General features: G+C 48.4%; 2 protein-coding genes across 4 annotated transcripts in view; one reads left to right on the top strand and one right to left on the bottom strand.

Annotated features, from left to right (window-relative positions):
* Window positions 1–17,952, top strand: part of LOC119396879 (serrate RNA effector molecule homolog) — a 66,572-nt gene that overhangs the window by 3,464 nt on the left and 45,156 nt on the right. The window lies entirely within an intron of this gene.
* On the bottom strand, window positions 15,347–17,768 carry LOC119396882 (phospholipase A and acyltransferase 3). The gene is made up of 2 exons (XM_037664240.2): window positions 17,063–17,768; window positions 15,347–16,297 (listed from the first exon to the last, which is right to left on the bottom strand). Exons 1-2 carry the CDS (start codon window positions 17,492–17,494, stop codon window positions 16,121–16,123), a joined length of 609 nt encoding a protein of 202 aa, XP_037520168.1. The 5' UTR covers window positions 17,495–17,768; the 3' UTR covers window positions 15,347–16,120.

The raw sequence follows: 17,952 nt of genomic DNA, 5'->3' as shown, positions 1-17,952 counted from the left end.
AAGTTATGCGCATATGCCTACTCGTCTAATCTCTACTCCGCGAGCATCTCTTAAGAGACAATGTCGTCGTGAACTTTTCGCGCTGCCATGTGCTCCCGCGCGCAAGAACGAGGAAGAAGCGAGAGAAGAGAAAGAAAGCCTCGAAAACAGCTTCGAGACACGCCCACGCAGCTGCATCGCTCACGCCACGTGCTGTGTTGAATGCTTATCTCTTTTTTGCTCTTCTTCATTTGCCGCCGTTTTACGTATTGCGGCGATGGTGTTCGGCATGGAAAGCGGCCGCGGCTTTCGTCGACGTTCTATGGCGCCGCATGCTGCTGCTCGACGAGCAGCAGGTGTCGACCCGTATCGCTCTCGCTGTTCTTTTTTTCTTTTCCCTCGCTTTTCCTTGTATTTGTGCAGCATCGCGTCGTCGCCTGCTGTCTCGCTCGCTTGCCGGCAGCTCGCGTCGCGACTTGTCGCATGCAGCGAGCGACGCCGAAACTAAACACCAAAACGACGACGACGACGACGAGTGCGCTCTCGTGAGACGGCGAGGCGGGGTGAGGCCGAGATGCAGGCGCCTTCCTGCTCCACGCAGACGACAACTCCGTGTGTCTGGCTTCAACGCAGCCTTGGCTTGGCTGCGGTGTCGCTCAGACTGTCGTTGTTTTTGCGTTACAGATATTAGCATTGCGTACTTCCGGGAAGTCAGCCGAGATCGAGAGGATGAAGTCAAGTTATGCGTTTTGACTAGCCGTATAGCATACGGTCGTTGAGATATTGTACAACTAATTAGATGAGCAGAAAAATTACATTGTGCGTTGTTTGCGCGCCCAAATCACGCTATATTATCAGACATTGTAGCGGACGACTCCGGAGATTAATTTTGACCTCCCATGGGCGTGGGCGTCGACAGGATTTTGTCTTTGCCTTTTTTGCACCCTCCTGCCAACGCCCATGCTGTGCAAAAGGTAATAACGCAACGCGAAGCGAAGAACCAAACAAACTTTAGCCCAACAACATGTTTTATTACGACCATGCCCATGGGGTCCTATAACGTTCACCTAAATCGGTGTACAAGTGCGTAGTTTCACCCCCATCGAAATGCGGTCGCCATGGCGGGGAGTCGAACCCTTACCCTCTAGCTCAGTAGCGCGACACTTCAGTCGCTAAGCTACGGTGGCAAGGAGCTTGGGAAACTTGCAGACATAGGATAATAATAATAATAATAATAATAATATCTGCAGGGTTTTACGTACCAAAACCACGATATGATCGTCAGGCACGCAGTAGTGGAGGGCTCCGGAAATTTGGACCATCTGGCGTTCTTTAACGTGCACTGACATCGCGCAGCACACTGGCCTCTCGCATTTCGCCTCCATCGAAATGCGACCGCCGCGGCCGGGATCGAACCCGCGATCTTCGGGTCAGTAGCCGAGCACTACAACCACTGTACCACTGAGGCGGACTTGCAGACATAGGAAGAGACACGCGCGGGATAGGAGCCATTAGAGATAGGTGAGAAGGGTGCCTTCACCCTGCAGTTTGACAACTATATGTTTATTTTGGCAATAAGTGCGGCATTTGTTTGTAAATAGAATTGATGTAAACACAAACAAGGGCCTGACAAGGCGCCACGACTGCTCTCTCCGCCAGAGACAGCATTCAGCGTGTAAGTAACGAAAAGGGAGAGAAGGGAGGACATACATCGTATTGTGTGGAACAATGATCAAGCGATAGAAGGGCGTCTCGAACATGCGCATTGCGCATGAAAACACATATTCGAGTTAACGCAAGACCGTAACAAGCTGTGCTGTTATCACAGAGTAATGCGCAGATACAAGGATATTACAAGCTCTAAGACATTAGCAGTTGACATTAGCAAAAACAACCCACGCAATAGGGCTGTCTTAATATGGCTCTTTTTTACATGGGCGGACGTCGCACGTTGGTACAATAAATAAATAAATTTTAATGCGGAAGAGTAAACAAACTTAAATGAGGGCCTGTGGAAACACTGAGACCAATGCACCTCAAGGAATGCCAAAGATATGCATTTGCTGCCAACAAACGCACGCTTTTCGCTCGTCGCCTGCATTGTCACTTCGCGAGGATAGCACAAAAAATTTGTAAGGCCCAAAACAACACGCATAAGCACCACCTTGTCTACGCTTGGTAGCTCACGATTATTTATAGATTGAAATGATTATTTTGTCCATTCAGGGTGACTTGTACCATTCTATTTGGCACTGTGCACTGCAGCAGATTTTCACCACGTGGAATCGAATTCCGACGCGGCGGTCGCATTTCGATAGAGGCAAAATGCTAGAGGCCCGTGTGCTTAGATTTTGCTGCACGTGAAAGAACCCCAGGTGGTCGAAATTTCCGGAGCTTTCCACGACGGCGTCGCACATAATCATATCGTGGTTTTCGTACGTAAAACCCCAACAATTATTATTATTTTGACCATGCAGCGCCCGAAACTGACGCAAACTGCGATTGAACCGAGTGCGTGATGAGCACGCGAAGCCGTCCGGAGCAACTTCACGTCACGATGCTTGCGTGTTCGCTGCGCGTGCTGATTCCGTTATTAAATGGCGTCAAAATGACGTTATATACTTGAAGTGGAAGTAGTCACGGGGGCATCTTTATATAAAATATGCACGTTTGTGTTGCAGCCGTTATAAACCAGCATTTCTCATCACTTCGCGGTGTATTTATGTTGCTTATAATAAAATGTGTGTACTCACTTGAAATCATCCCATGTGTTAGGGAGAGTTCAAGTGACTGGGGCCTTTAGGGTACTGAAATTAGTAAAAATGAATTGCCGATTTTTTCTATGCGGTTGAAGGTTTTAACGAATGAGAATTTTCGAACGGAGAGAACGAAATGTCAACGAAGCAACAGCTGTCTGAAATAAGTGCGCATCAGCGTGTGCTACGTGTTTTTTTTTTTTTTTCGCTTCTCTTCAACCGTATAGGCCTGCAGGCGCGCGCTCTCAACAGCGCAGTGCTGCCTGCAGACAGTCACGCCAGCGCGGCGAGTCGTTGAAAACGCTGGCCTGGCACGCGCGCGGTGCCTACAAGTAGGCGACAGCTGCGGCTCGTTCGCGGTTGCGGCTCGTAAAGTATTTCGGAGTTGGCTCGCGCTGGCGAGTAAACGAACGGCGAGCACCGTTATACAGCGAGCCGAGCCTGCTCAGCCGATGCTCACAATGCGATGCTAAGCGTCGTCGTGGCTTCGTTCGGGACATCGAGCCCACCCTCATGCCCCCAAAATACACCGCGCGCTGCACCAGACTGGGTCGCCGGGCCACGCGAGCATTCCGCCGAATCTGCATGCCACAACACGAGCGACCTCACCCGTCAAGCCCACGCGCCGCGTATAGTAGTAAAACCAAGCAGAATTCGGGGAGCGCCTCCTGCACGGCGCATCTGCAGCCATCTAGTACCGACAGTTAATGTACAGTACGGTCCACTCTTAAAGGGAACACTCTCATAAGCATCTTTCACAATGGTGTCCCCCCCCCCCCCCTCCCACAACTGTGAAAGAGTGTCACACCTGTCAACCACCATTAGCCTTATGCAAATCTTAGCCCCTATGATTTTGTAAGAAGGCGAAATTCGGACATGCCCTGCCCGCAAGTGTTCTCTTTAACAGCGAACCTGTCTGTACATGGCTCCAAATGAGGTCACATAAAAAACTCTGCAACAACCAACTGCATATATATTGCCTCCTGACCAACCAGCGTTGCGCAGTCGCTACGCCTCGTGGTTATGTTGAGTGTCAGTTTGTTAACCTACCAAAGCCCCAGCTTCAATGTATAGCTCGTGAAATAAGTCCGAGTTCTGCTTACGGATAAATGCACTTAGGCTTCACAACAAGCAAACTAGGCATCATGCTGACGTCACCCTGTAGGTACGGCAGAACGTTTTCAATATTAACAAAAGCACGTCTGGAACAGCGCTTGATAAAACCAGAATGTCAAGCCAACCTCTGAATATATCTCTATTACCACGTCACAAAGATCGTGCTTGCTCCGACCTTGTAGCGCACCGATACCCAATCATGTACATCAGGCGTCGAACATGTGCGCCTCGAGATTAGTGGTGAATTTGCTGACACAAAATTGCAGCATGTCCTTGTGAAAAATGTTCCATCCGCCCCCTAGGTCGTCTGTTACAGCACTGCTATTGGGACGGAACGTGTCTGATTGCGCATGTACTACATGGACAGCGACCGTAATGGTGCTTTGCCTGAGTAAAAAGGTGTATCGTTGTGAACGTTACCGTTAATAGTAATAATTGTTGGGGTTTTACGTCCCAAAACTACGATATGATTACGAGAGATACCGTAGTGGGGCGTTCCAGAAAGTTCGACTGCCCATGGGGTTCTTTAGCGTGCACCTAAATCTAAGTACACGGGACTTCTAGCATTTTGACTCCATCGAAATGCGGCCGCCACGGCCGGGATTCGATCCCGCGACCTTCGGGTCAGCAGTCGAGCACCATGACCACAAGACCACCGCGGCAGGTCTTTGTGCGTGTGTCTTTGTGAAAGCTATAGTTGTACTCAGTCTTAATACTCAGAGAGCCAAGGAGGCTCGCTGGAGTGGCCATGAATTTCGCTTTACGTGCTATGAAATTCTGTCGCTGCTGCTGAGCACAGAGTAGCAAATATCGTTCCCAGCATCGGCACCCGCATTCATGGAGCCGATATTAGAAAACGCGAAAGCGCAGCCGTCTGTCGAGTTATTAGTATCAGTTAAATGACATTACATGCCCAAAGTTAGTTTGCAACCGGTAGCGACGCCTATCTGGAAAAACTACGTGTGCCTGTGAGACGTAAAACGTCGTCGTGCAACTTAGGGTAGACCGGGCACAGGTGGCAGGACGATTGGTGATAGGCCTATGCCTGCAAATTAGCTGTTTTGATTGGCTGCAGCTGCCCTTCAGCTGTCGCGCGTGAACAGCACGCGCATACCATGGTGCGCATGCAAAGCCTGGCGCATTGCGCGCTTGCTGTTTATTTAATGGCTTTATTCAATAAATACATCGCCTTTACATGCAATAAGGAGTAAAAGCACCAATGGTGCTCGATTATCGCATTATGAAGGAACTTAGGCGTCTGTGTATCGCATCGCAAAAACATTTTGACTGCTTTTCTCCTACAAAGGGAAAACAAGTTTGCTTTATAGAATAAAACTTCAGAAGCGATTGTTACGTGCCAACGTCAGCGGTGGCGAAAAGAACGTCTTTATTTAGAATCCAAATACTGGCCTCCGGTCCTAAATGACCTTCTTCTATACATCAGAAAATCCAGAGCAGAATCCGAGAAACAGAGAATGGGTGAAAGAAAATGAGGATAGTGAAACCTCTCCCGAAAGTGATACGAATCAATACTGGTGACAACAGTCTTCTAGGAATGGCAAAAAAAAAAAAAAAACGTCGCTTCGTATGTGCGCGATTTTACGGCATCTACTTAGCACTGGGCAGTACAACAGAACAGTTGGGTTAAAGGTGTTTGCAAGAATAATGGAAGTTGCATTAATAGAAAAGCAGCCTTTTATACAAACGACTCGGACTCCCTTTTTGGCCGACCACTCGCTGTCGTAATGCGAACAGTCATTGTAATGCGACTCGAAGCTACAGAAATGCCGTGTCTGTCCTATAGCTATGCGGGGTTCTTTCATAATGACGTCTGTGGGTCTATCCTCAAGGACAGAACTGCCTTTAAGCCACAATGGTTTTTGTTATTTCTTTTTTATTATTACTCGAGGAACACTGCAGACGAATCCATACATGTTTTAAACGGAGTAAAGGATATATTCAAACGATTATGATGTTTCTTTCTTTCTTTTACTTTCCATTTCTTGTCGTCTCTCATCCTTTATTTCTTATTCCTCTTGGTTTTCTATGCTCTACAAGAATAAACGCCTATTCGTATTCTCCCCGAGTTGCTTCACATCTTCGTAAAGAAGCTCGTAGGCGGGCGTGTCACAGCCAAAGCTCGATTATCAAATCATAATGTGGACAGAACTAACAGCGCCTGTGCCGCGAACGGGCTTCTACCCTTGCTTTCTTTCTCCTCCTACTTGTGTCGTTTGTTTCTCGTTGTCCTTGAAAAGACGGCGTTTCCTCGTGCAAGAAACGAAGCAATCACACTGCGTTCGTTTATCCTTCTCGCTGTGCTGCATTAAGAATAAGAACAAATACAAAAAAAAAACGCAAGGAGGTAAATGGGGGAGTGATGTCGAGATACAGAGACGTGAACAGACACTCCTTGGCAGTGATCCCAGCACATCGAGCCTGATTGCAGTAACCGCGCTAGGAGAGGCGCTGTCAGTGGGAAGGCGGCATGTTTTCAACCCTTCGCGAGCAGGTGCGGCGAGACTTAACAAAACCAGCTGTCACTATACGGCGAGGAACACGCGACTGCATAGAATGAGTGTAGGGGGCTTTGTACGAAAGGAAACAGATCCGCTGTTCCTCTTACAGCTTTTGCATGGAAAGCACGCGTACATTTGCCTGGCAACTTCTGACTATTGTGCAATAGTTTTCTTCTTTATTAAGGCAACTATGTCGAGGAGTCGTCCGCAATGGATCACTATAACTGTATCTCTCTCTTTATGAGAGCCTACATCTCTCTAGTATTGTACTATTGCTGTTTGCTCAGTGGTCTCGTATATTACGCCTGTGCCTTTACAAGCGTTGCACGTTACATCGCACGACGTGGCAAGTTTCGTGGCTGCTGAGCTACGCAGCTTTTTTTCCCCCAGATATGAGCTGCGATAGAGAGGTGTGTGCAGAGAAGTGACTTGCACGACGTGCTTGAAGAGATAAGAAGGACACTGCTATCGTTGTATCGAGCGTGTCTTACCGATAAATGTCGAAATGATTTCGTACAGGGCGATTTCCTCGCTCGAGACGCACAGACGGCCTTCAGGAACGATGAAATATACCTGTAGTTCAATAAAAAACGTTTTTAATCCGCTGTCGATACGCGTAAATCGCACCGGATGCTTCTACCTTGACTATATGTATGTGAATGTAAGAAATTAGCTGCAGATCACGCAAGACGAGAAGAGTCGCGTGAGTGTTATTTAAGACAACGATAAATGATCGTCAAACAAGGAATATCGTTGGAGCCAACACCGCCAACACAGGATACTTCAATCCACTGGTGTAGCCAGAGATGTTTTTCGGGACTGTTATACGCCGCCGGAAAATAAAAATAAAAAGAAAGAGAGCATATACCCAAACAATATCTTAGTAATGTTTCTGCTTTAATATATCCGAAAGGGTAATTGTTTCGTTCACTGTAATATCTATATGAATATACGGGTGGAAATAAGGGGAAGGGGGGTATCCAGTGCTCAGAAATTTCGGCGGGTGTCCTGACACCAAAACACTGCCCCTGCGTACGCCCCTGCTTCACTTCCCCTGAAGCCTTGATTGTTATTTAAGATCTTAACATTACAGTAATGTCAGTGTTCGTGCGAACCACACGAACAAGCGACACATTCTAAATGAAGGTATACACATCATGACGCCAGCTACTTCCTTCTGCATTTACGTGATGCCTTGAGGCAGGTATAGAACGCCCGACGTGCTCCCTGCTGCGATCACCCGGCCAGTGACGAGAAGCTCGCGTCGCACCTCTGTATCCGCCCGCCACGTCGCCCGGCCTCCACGAAGCGCCGCGGGCTGTGTCGCCGCCGCAGAAACTGCAGACGGCGTGCACGCTAACCGCCACCGTGCAAATTCGTGATCGATGCAAGCTGGCGCACGGAGGCAAACTCCTCGACTGCCTGCGACGTCTATATGTTATGGTACGTTCCCTTGAGATATGAACAAATATAGCGTGGAGGGATAGCGCGTACCACCAAAAACACATTTGGTTTAAAGCCTATGCTAAAATAATAGAAAAAAATAGGAGGATTTGCAACCCGAAGCAAAATTGGTATAGATATATAACCTAAATAGTAAGCATAAAAAGTTATAGGAGGCTAGAGCTCAGCTCCGTAAGGCGCCGAGTGCAGATAGCTCACTTTGCGCGGAGTGAACGCATTCTGCAAAAAAAAAAGTATGCATAAATACAAGACAATGCTTCATCCTTGTCCGTTCGCATTATACTCGCCTCTGCCACATGGTGATGGGAGAATCGAGAAACGTGCAAGTTTTACGCTACAGCAGCTTCACCCGGGCTTTGCGGGTGCGAGCCGAGTGAGGCTGTGCTCGGTTGTGCTCGGCTGAAGCGTTGCACAATCGGCACTGCTGCATGCAGCACAGCTCGTCGTGGAGTGCGCTTTTCTGTGCAGTCAGCGGGTACCACCGCCGGTCGTGCATGCGAAGCAGACCTCGTTGGCAGCGTTCCCAAAACATCAGGCGAGCGTCTGCCGGCGCGCGATCGAGAGTCGCGCTTCCCTCGATCGAGACTCCCCCTCGACGCCGTCGCTACAGCTGCGACGAAGACCGTCGCTTTGCGCTGCCGGGGAAGCGCGACGAACGTTCGGGCATTGCGTCACACCCACGGAGAGGCGTCCGTTCCCGGGGAACCACCGGGCCCAGATCGATGGCTGTCTGCCGGACGTGAACCGCGTGTGCGAAGGTGCGCGCGGGGAAGAAGGCTTCTCTGCGGGTCTTTTTGAGCGGCTGTTGCCTCGGCGCGGTTGCTGCGCTGCCGTCGCTACAACACCGGCTCGGTGATCTTGCGCGGCAGAGTTTGCGGCAGAACTATCGCCAGACATCGTGCATACTCACGCTTCTTTAAGAAATGCGTACTTAAGAATTCTAAAAAGGCGTTCTTTTTAAGCATCTACGCCCCCTGATTGCACGTATTCAGCCCCTATATATTGCAGCCCGAACGTTCGTTTTGTCTTGTTGTTTCGCCTAGGGGAAACTGGCTACACGATCGCCACTTTTCTTCTTCTTGTTCTCCTGGATGGCTCACGCCCACTACGGGGGATTGGCCTGAAATCGAACTTGTTAATATAATGCTTGAACAACATTTGGGACTTTGCTTCCTATAACTTCTCTAAGCAGAATATTTGCACAGAGCAATATCCTCTATTTGTATAGTTTCATGCGCTGTCTCGGAATAACGGACTATCTCGTCCATTATAATACATATGTATATTCGTATACTCATAACGCCAGGACATGATAGGAATGTGTGCGCGAATGTGCTGTGAAGGCACGTGGCAATAAGTTGCACCTGGGATTAAAATTGCCGATGACCGTAGGTTTAGTGTGAATACGAGAAGCATGTTCAGTGAATCAATAAACCAAATCAAATTAGCCAAATCAGCTCGGACGTCAACTCATTCAGTGTCTCGACAATCCGTTACATTTCACAAAATTCGTTCAATGCGACGGACGGGGCATTGAAGGATGCAGGTATACACTGTGTGACATCGATAGCAGTTTGTTGCCCGCTCCAGGAAAAAAAAATTAAGCGAGTTTAAAAAAAAAAAAAAAAAAACCTTGCATTGAAGTGAGCAGCAGTAATCGATTATTACTCCGGCTTTTTGCGCTGGGCTCGACAGCATTTCATTCGTGCACGTTTTTGTTGCGAGCTACTTCTCTCGACTTCGCGGCTTGTCGACGTCAGAATTTTCCGGGAGAATACAAGACAGAAAGTATTTTTGGAGCATTTCAATTAGCTAAATGGAAATGATCTCCAAACAAGCGTCCTTGGGCAACCTTGAAGAAAAATTACAATGCGAAAAGAGCCCCTTCAAGCGAAACTATTGTGGGCAGACTATGAGCTAGAATAGTGAATTAGCTATCACCTGACAGACCGCAGTAACAATGACGTCTTGATTGGTTCGTAAACTATGACTGAAAAATATTTATTGTGTGCTCCAATGCTGCACAGTGGCTTTAGATAGCGCTTTGCATTTACGCAAGAAAATGTTAAGCCACATCGTAACACCCTGCTCAAGTCAAAGCTCGCCGTCTGCCACGGCCAGCGACTACTATTTAAAGCCGCCGCTGAGACGCTAGCTGTTTGTGGCGGATACACTGTTATAATCCACCTGGAAAGCTCGTCTCGATATGATCTGTGTCGGCTAATTTACATACGCTGTAAATCAGCTTTGCCTGCGCGGTGCGTATGTGTGGTTTTCTGGGCCAGTTGGTACATGATGACAATGTGAAGGGCTCTGGCACGTTACAACGCCAGCGTAATAGGAGAAACGCACAGGACGAGGGCTGAACTTACAACTGAAGTTTACTAAAAGAAGATATTCAGTATTCACTATATATAACACCACCCGCATGCGTAAAGAACCGAAAGCAGTAATCATGCAAACATACAAACTAACCCGCTTCACCCCCCCCCCTTTTTTTTTCTTTGTAACCGTGCCTTAACACGTGCAATACATGTGGAAATTACGTGTTCGCAATTAATTCGTGTAGCCCGCAAGGAACACATGTGACGCGGCCTGCGTCAAATGAACAAAAGCCAGAAGCACACAGACGAAGAGAAAGTATAAACGATTAAAATAAAATAAAAAGCGGCAAGCCGGCTTCGGCAGAAACGAGCGGTCTGACGGGCTGTGCAAGCGAGTATAGAAAAAACAAACAGAGCCGCAGTGCGGCCACCACGGCTCTCTGTTCGGCAGCGTTTTTCCAAGGTCATCGAGCGTCGGGCGGGAGAGCCGGCCTCAACTTCCCGGCCGCGCTGCTGCCGCGCTCCGCGGCGCGCACGGCTGCGGCAACCGGCGTCGTCCACGCCCAGCACAGCTCGGCAAAAGCGGCCTTGGACCTCTCAGCTGCGAAAACCCGCTGCCTGCGAGGCAGCTCGTTCGGGAAGGCGTATAGTATACATCTAGTATTCATAGTATGCGGGCGGCATCTCCGTCGTCGACTCCTTGTCCCTACAAACACCGCGACTCCTCGGCGCGTGTCCTCCTTTCGAGATGTATGTACTACACCGTCAGTGGTTTCTGCCACTCGCTCGGAGCCGTGTCTCCTCGGGAGATACATTAACGCATCCTTAGTGCCAGCCACAACATACTCGTTTACGCCGTTCCCCGTTCCGTTCGTCTGTCCGTCCTATCAAGCAGTGGCGTCGCCAGGCGGCCCACCGAGCCCGTCTCAATCTAAGTACACCGGCCTCTAGCATTTCGCCTCCACCGAAATGCGGCCGCAGCTTCCGGGATCGAACCCACGTCTTTCGGGTCAGCAGCCGAGCACCGTAACCATTCTACCACAGCAACGGCTCTGGCCCCTGTTATTTTTTTCTGTTTTTTTTTATTTTTTGTCTGAATGATGCGAGACTATATTGGAGCGCGAACTCGGGTCAGCCAATCGGCAGCGAATTGTGAACGTTCACATGTATATATACGTATATGCATGTATGTACTGCCTAAAACGTATACTTGGTACTATAGGCGCTGAGTTTCCACAATATCAGAACGACGTCCTGTCCTTGTCGGCCACAACAACGAACAAATAGCAACTCGTAGCTTCCATTCACTAGAGCACCCAACTATTGCGACGTACAGCGAGAATGTGCACGTAAAATGTAACCTTTTTTTAAGGAATCGATCATTGGATCAGACAATGGTGATTCATAGGCAGAAGATGTTGTGATTAAAACCTTTAGTATCAGCTAGTATTGCGGTCGACGCGCTTTCACTGAGCTACATATATATTATTTCGCGTGCATGCTGCGTTCACTCTCTCTCTATTCTCCGTTTCCCTTATTCCTATAGTGCCGCATAGCAACCCTGACACTGTCTGAGTGACATCCCAACCTTCATCCTCTTCTTATTGTTCGTCCTTTCTCAATCGGCACAGCAGAGTGAAGCCGTAAACCAGATGAGAGGTTTAGTCAGCGACCTATAACGGCTTGCCAAGTAGGAACATCGCGAAAAGCGACTCGCGACACTTAATGAACAGCGTAGTTGTTTACAGCCACACCTGCCGGGTAGATAGTGCACCGTCTGCTGGCACGCCTGCTGCGGCCGCTTCGAGTCTGTTATATAGACGCTTGACATTTAAGTGGAGAAGCTTGCATCTATAGCGATGTTCCTGTCGCGTCTGTTTTGTGTATGCACAACGGTGCAAACTTCCGGAAAACGAACATCAGAAACGGTAAAAAAACCCTATAGCCCGAAGTTTACGGAAATCTGCTTATAAAATACGTTTCTTCGAAAAAGAATGATTAATCAGTATTATCGGCACCACAATATAGGAAGGAGCATGTGGCACTTGCGAAAGATCAACTGCGGCGTATTCGCAGAGCTGTTTGTGATTGAAGCTTTTCGCTAGCTCTCCATTTAAAACGGCTTCAATTCTTAGGATTGAACGAAACGTTCTGTGTGAAAAGAACGCGCGGTATCATCAGTCAGTCCGTTTTGTTTGTCACCTTTTTATTATTTTTCCTCCCTTTGCAGCGCTTCATAATTTGCGCTTGTTGTATAGGAGCATTGCTTTTGGTCACGTGACATCGCCGCTTCCGCGAAAACGATTAAATGTATTCGTAGGCCAAGTTTGCCAGGCAATGAAGCAAGAACACAAACAGACCTCGCGGTACACATTTATATGTTTGCGTTGGCCAATAAAAATTGTTTCTCTGACAATGCATCTGTCGCAATGGCTACATTATCCACTTGTACTGGCTTCAGTATTTAGGCACGTACTAAAAAAAAGATTATTATTTTCACATTTCTAGCCTACGAGTCGGCAATCAAAACGAGATAGAAAAGCAATTCTATTTGTCAGCGGCCGTCGGATACGAGGAAGTTGAGTAATCGTATATAATATAATATAATATAATATAATATAATATAATATAATATAATATAATATAATATAATATAATATAATATAATATAATATAATATAATATAATATAATATAATATAATATAATATAATATAATATAATATAATATAATATAATATAATAGGGATTTGGATGCAATGCTTAAAGTGAGTGACGTCTGAACACTCCACTGCGCGATGTAGCACCGATGAGGCGCCTATTCAAGCAAAGCTACAGAGCACGCCGACTGAAGGCGAGTGCAAAAGTCACCTGACTCACACCTCATCCTTTGAATGTACCCAGGGCTCCGGTTATAAACCCCGCGAAATTCCGAGGCAGTCGCATCGATAGAAAGTAAAAAAAGACAAGAAAAACAAAAATAAAGCGTGCCTCGAAGGCGCATCTCTGAACCGCCAAAGGGCAATCCAGACATCCAGATTACAGAACAAACGGAAGGCCGTCCTCGGCGTACCCAGTGGGTCAAAGAACTGTCTCCGCTGAAGCAGCTGTGCTATACGCCGAGAGGCGAGCATAGCTGCGCGCAGGATTTTTTTTTTTTTTGCATAAGAACAATAGAAACGAGTTTCTGGTAACGCTCCTTTATTTGCATTCGCATTTTTTTTCTTTTACCGCGAAACAATATAATAATAACTCAAAGCTCGCGTTCTATGTACAAAACACAGGGCGGGGGGTGAAAGCGGTGGTGCGTGCGACATCGTGACGATGACAGTGATAATGATCACATTGCGCGTGGTGAACATGTATGTACAAACGAAGAGGAGATGCGAAAAGAAAAGAATGGGCAGGTTGTTCTCGCAGCCCGTGCTTGTGTCACGGACGAGAGCACAGGAACAAAGAGATAGTTTAATTGGTAACGGCAAAAATGCCGAAGCGCCTCGTCTTCAACATAGTTTTGGTTTTTTTGCATCCCGCCGCGACAAGTAGCCGAGAGAGCTGCGACGCAGTTGTTATTGGGCAGAAAAAGAAATATGTGGTCCTCAGAAAGCAAAGCTTTCCCAATAGCTGTACCAGTTGCCAAACCCGCCACAGATCCCGTCAAACTTGAACGAAAACTTAAAAACTGTAGCACCGTATAGAACAGACAAATTCGTGCTGGAAATGCCGAATCACCGAGGCTTAATTAACAACAAACAGCGGCATGTTTCGTTTGGTTACCAAAGAAGAAACTGCTGTAGCACATACAAGCGGTCACAATATGGGAGTGGATACTGAGGCACTGCTTTGCAACTGGTAACATCAAGAAAAGCTTTGCCCAGAAAGAGCATCACAAGACACGCGTGTTGGACACGCGTCTGAAAGCAGCATGTCCCCACCGGCAATCGGTTTTTCGCCTCTCCATAACACATCCGCCATAAAGAACAACAGCGCGGTACAAGAGTATAGCACGTCCTCCAAAGGTCCGATACACTGCCGCGCCATACCTTGAACTCGACTTTTCAGTCGGGAATCACAACAAATCGCACTTTCGTACGCAACGTGTGCATGCACTCTCTTATATCACTCGACACCTCACTTGCCTTTTCTTTAAAAGCGCATTTCGTGGGCTAAATTTTTTTCGGCGTATTCCATATAGGGCGCTGAAACCTGCTCGACGCAACAAGTTAAATTAGTAAAACTGGGATGTGGGGGAAACACAATAAATAAAAGAATCACAGGTATCTGGACCACCGCTATCCAAAGGTCTCGAAAAATATTGCTATCCTTTCCTATGCGCACCCTTTTTTTTTTTTTTCACTTCGAACCATCTCTCTTCCTTCGCTTTTCAGAGATCGTTGTGGCACATTGGCACAAAAATACGGGAGCGAAGTTGTGTTCTGGCAGCATAAAATATCATCGCGTGCGCGCCATCACGCACATTTGTTTCTTTAAATGCTAGTTTTTCGGTGGAACAAGAGACGCAATTTATCTCTTCGGAAGTTTCTCTACCGATGACTTCACGTACAAACGACGCAGTAGGCAGTGGCCGTTCGATATCATACCGGTTCATCCGTGAAATGTGCGCATTACATTTGTTTACTGGAAAAAAAGCCTTCGCTATACTCGTAAAGCCTAAGATCGCAGTTCACTTTTCGTAAGAAAACAAAATATACATGCACCGAGCGAGAATATATAAGCTCTGCGCGCTCATTTAAATCTTTTTTTAAAGTTAGCTTTGAGTTAGGCTATTGTGACAAGGCCACCTGTACGAACTACTTACAAACACTGCGAGATAACAGTACATGATTGTGACACTATTTACAAACACTAACAAGCATGGAATATTTACAGTGATGGAACGGCGTCCCCGAATGTCACACATGAATATGAGAAATGGAAATGCCTATGGCAGAAACTAAATCGAGGCAGTTGGCAACAATGCACTTTCTTCCTTGAGCAAGAGCACTCGCGGAGTCGAATTTTTTTTCTTGTTTGTTTTTTCTATCCGTGCGTACCGAAGACATGTTTGCACGGACATAATTGCATAAGAAAAAAAATTGAATTAAGAATAATTTCTTAAAACTTGTGATCGTTTTTGTGAAACAACGCACGGTAACTGTGTCTTTTCGTCACCGAAAAAAAAAAGTGGCTGGAACTTCATGCTTTGCACAAAGGAAGTAATGACTAGGAAGACAAAAACTCTCTTCAAGTCTTTCTTGGTCTCGTCCTAACCTCGAGCATCTAGTTTCTGCCTCTGGCAGTGTCAAGCAGAATAACTTACGAGCGGAATTGAAACAGCTGCCGAAATTTCTTAAAGCCTATGTATATGAAACTTTGTGCAAAGTCTGAAGGTCCGGACTACAACTTCAAGCGAGAACGCCAGCGTAATTTGGCCGGGGCAGTAAACGTGACCTACAAAAAAAAAAAAACAAATTTACAAAAGCTTGCTTTTCCAAAAAGGAACGGTAGAAAAAGTAAAAAAAAAGGCCTGTATAACAAAAAAAAAAGTCACACTTGTTCGTTCAACTTCGCGTACCCTGCATCACAAATTTGACTGCCAACAACCGTCGCCAACAGGGCAACACACACAAAGAAAGGTGGTCGTTTTTGTCGTTCTCGACAATGCATGCCTTCTCGGAAGGCTTCCGCGTCCACAGACCATCGGTGGCTGAGACAAACATCCTGCTGAGATCGTGCCCCGGGACGCGGCATATTTCTCTATCCGCGCGAAAAACCCCTCGTCCAACAACGGTTTCTTCGAGGTATACTAACAAACCGGCTTGACTTTGTACACACTGTCTCTACGCGCCGCGAAAAGCGTCCTCTTCGGTGAGCGCACACCGCACAGGCGAGCGAGTGATCGTCCGTACGCGGCATTTCGAAGCGAAGCAGCAACAGCCAAGTTCCATCGCGCACGATGCCACTTAGGCGACGCTCGTGGGAGCGTTCTTCTGCGGCGTCCTCGGTGAGCTGGGCGCTATCCTGGCGATGGCCGCTGAGGTCGGCGTTCCGAAGACGGCCTGCAGTCCTGCCAGGAAGGTCGTGTGGCCCACTTGGAGGTTCTTCGCCAAAGGCTTCATCACACTCAGCGTCACGGTGGCCTGCACGTCAAGAGAGGAGAGGAGGGAGGCGAGGTTAGCGAACCCTCGCAGCTTGCACAGACCCCCCTCCACGCAGCCCGCGGGGCTTTGAAAGGCGCGTAAAGGGGACGCCGTTGCATGCACACACGGGGAAATATTCTTCACTCCTGTGACCCGAATAATCGTGTCGCTACAACGACGTAGTTTTAAGTGACCATTCTGCGGGTTCACTTGACCACTTTTCCGGCAAGCTCTCCGGGGCGCTTGCCCCGCGTTATCAAGAAATGGTATTTCTTTTGCGCAGCAAGCTAACTGAGAACAAAACAAACGAAGTGGCGACACGCTCGCTGGTCTCGCACGCTGCAGGAACTCGTTTTGCTAGTTGGTCAGTCCGTAATGCGGCCATTGCAATATCATTTCCAGTACTTAGCCTGTGGGCGTTGTGATCAAAAGCCAGCTTTACAGGGGTTTTTCGTCAAGCTGTGTACGGTCGCACTGCAAGACAGTCCGGGCAAACCTTACGCTTAATTGCGCGGAATCCTTCAGTGAAAGTGGTAGGCGATGCTTGGTAGCACGCGCGTCAGTTAATAGTGGTTTGCGCACACTTTGCATACTGCCTCGACGCGGCTAGCTGTGTCGAAATCGCTTTGCCGCAGCGGTGGGGCCGTTGCGGAGAAGCAAAACGAGTTTAGCCTGGTGACCGAGGGGACGCAGGAAGCGGGACGGCGGAGGGCGAAAACGCGGTCAGCCTCGACGACTGCGTGCGCACGGCAACAGTGGCCTCACCTGGTCGCTCCATCCGATGCCGAACTTCCACTGCGTTGCGTAGTACTCCCCGTTCCGGGTGAGGAAGTTGAACTCTACTTCCCGGTCGAGCATGGCGTAGGCCCGCTCCAGCGTTTCGGCCGCCGAAGAAGGCACCAGGCAGCGCTCCTTGGCGCGCACTTCCTTGTTGTTGACGCGTACCCCGCTGTAGCCGGCCACATCGGTCAGCTTGCTCAGGTGCACGTACGCAAAGTCCGTGGGGATGTCCTCTTCGTTGCGGCCCACCACGTGCACGACATCGCCGTTGCCGACGTAGAGCGCCCAGTGAGCGTAAAGTGTGCGGTCGATCTCGATGAGATCGCCCGGCTGCGGCCGCAGGTCATTAGCGGGCACGAACGAACCCAGTCCGTAACGCACCACCACCTCCGGGCTGTGCTGCTGTTGCTGGGGCATGGCGACAAGTCGCGAGGATGCTGTAGCACGCTGCTGATCACTAGTATCCAGTGCACCGCTGTGTCAGGCAATGCGCCTCTCAGCGTTCGCGTCGTGTTGTCCTTTGCTTTGTTATGGAAACACAGCTGACTGGGAACGCCTGTATTGTCTGCCCGCAGGGTTAGCGTTTTCCTGAGTACGGGGGAAGCCCTGCAAAATAGGAACGCGCTCTCACGATGCTGACTCTCCAACGGTTCACTCGCAGCTGCCGAGCTCAAAGCAAGAGCGCAACTCTTTATCGAGGTGCAGGGAGAGAGGCGTAGAGAAGAAGGGAAGAGGTGGCGGGAGGGAGCACACTCTGCAAGCCGTAAGCGCAGGAGCAGAGAGAAGTATTGCATTTGCGCCGGTGTTGCTGGCGCACTGCTGATATTTTGCTTTCTCCGCAACGCTCGTGCCACGCCTTCCAGCCAGGAGCGGCA

The sequence above is a fragment of the Rhipicephalus sanguineus genome, chromosome 6 (assembly GCF_013339695.2).
Source record: "Rhipicephalus sanguineus isolate Rsan-2018 chromosome 6, BIME_Rsan_1.4, whole genome shotgun sequence".
In the NCBI taxonomy this organism is placed as follows: Eukaryota; Metazoa; Arthropoda; class Arachnida; order Ixodida; family Ixodidae; genus Rhipicephalus; species Rhipicephalus sanguineus.
Note: the sequence above shows the minus strand (reverse complement) of the source record. Positions and strands in the feature narration are given on the sequence as shown.

Excerpts from the sequence above, each read along its gene's own strand:
- LOC119396882 (XM_037664240.2), bottom strand. The coding sequence starts at position 17,494 with ATGCCCCAGCAACAGCAGCACAGCCCGGAGGTGGTGGTGCGTTACGGA. Across the intron at positions 16,298-17,062 it reads GCATCGGATGGAGCGACCAG|GCCACCGTGACGCTGAGTGT; the intron begins GTGAGGCCACTG and ends CTTGACGTGCAG.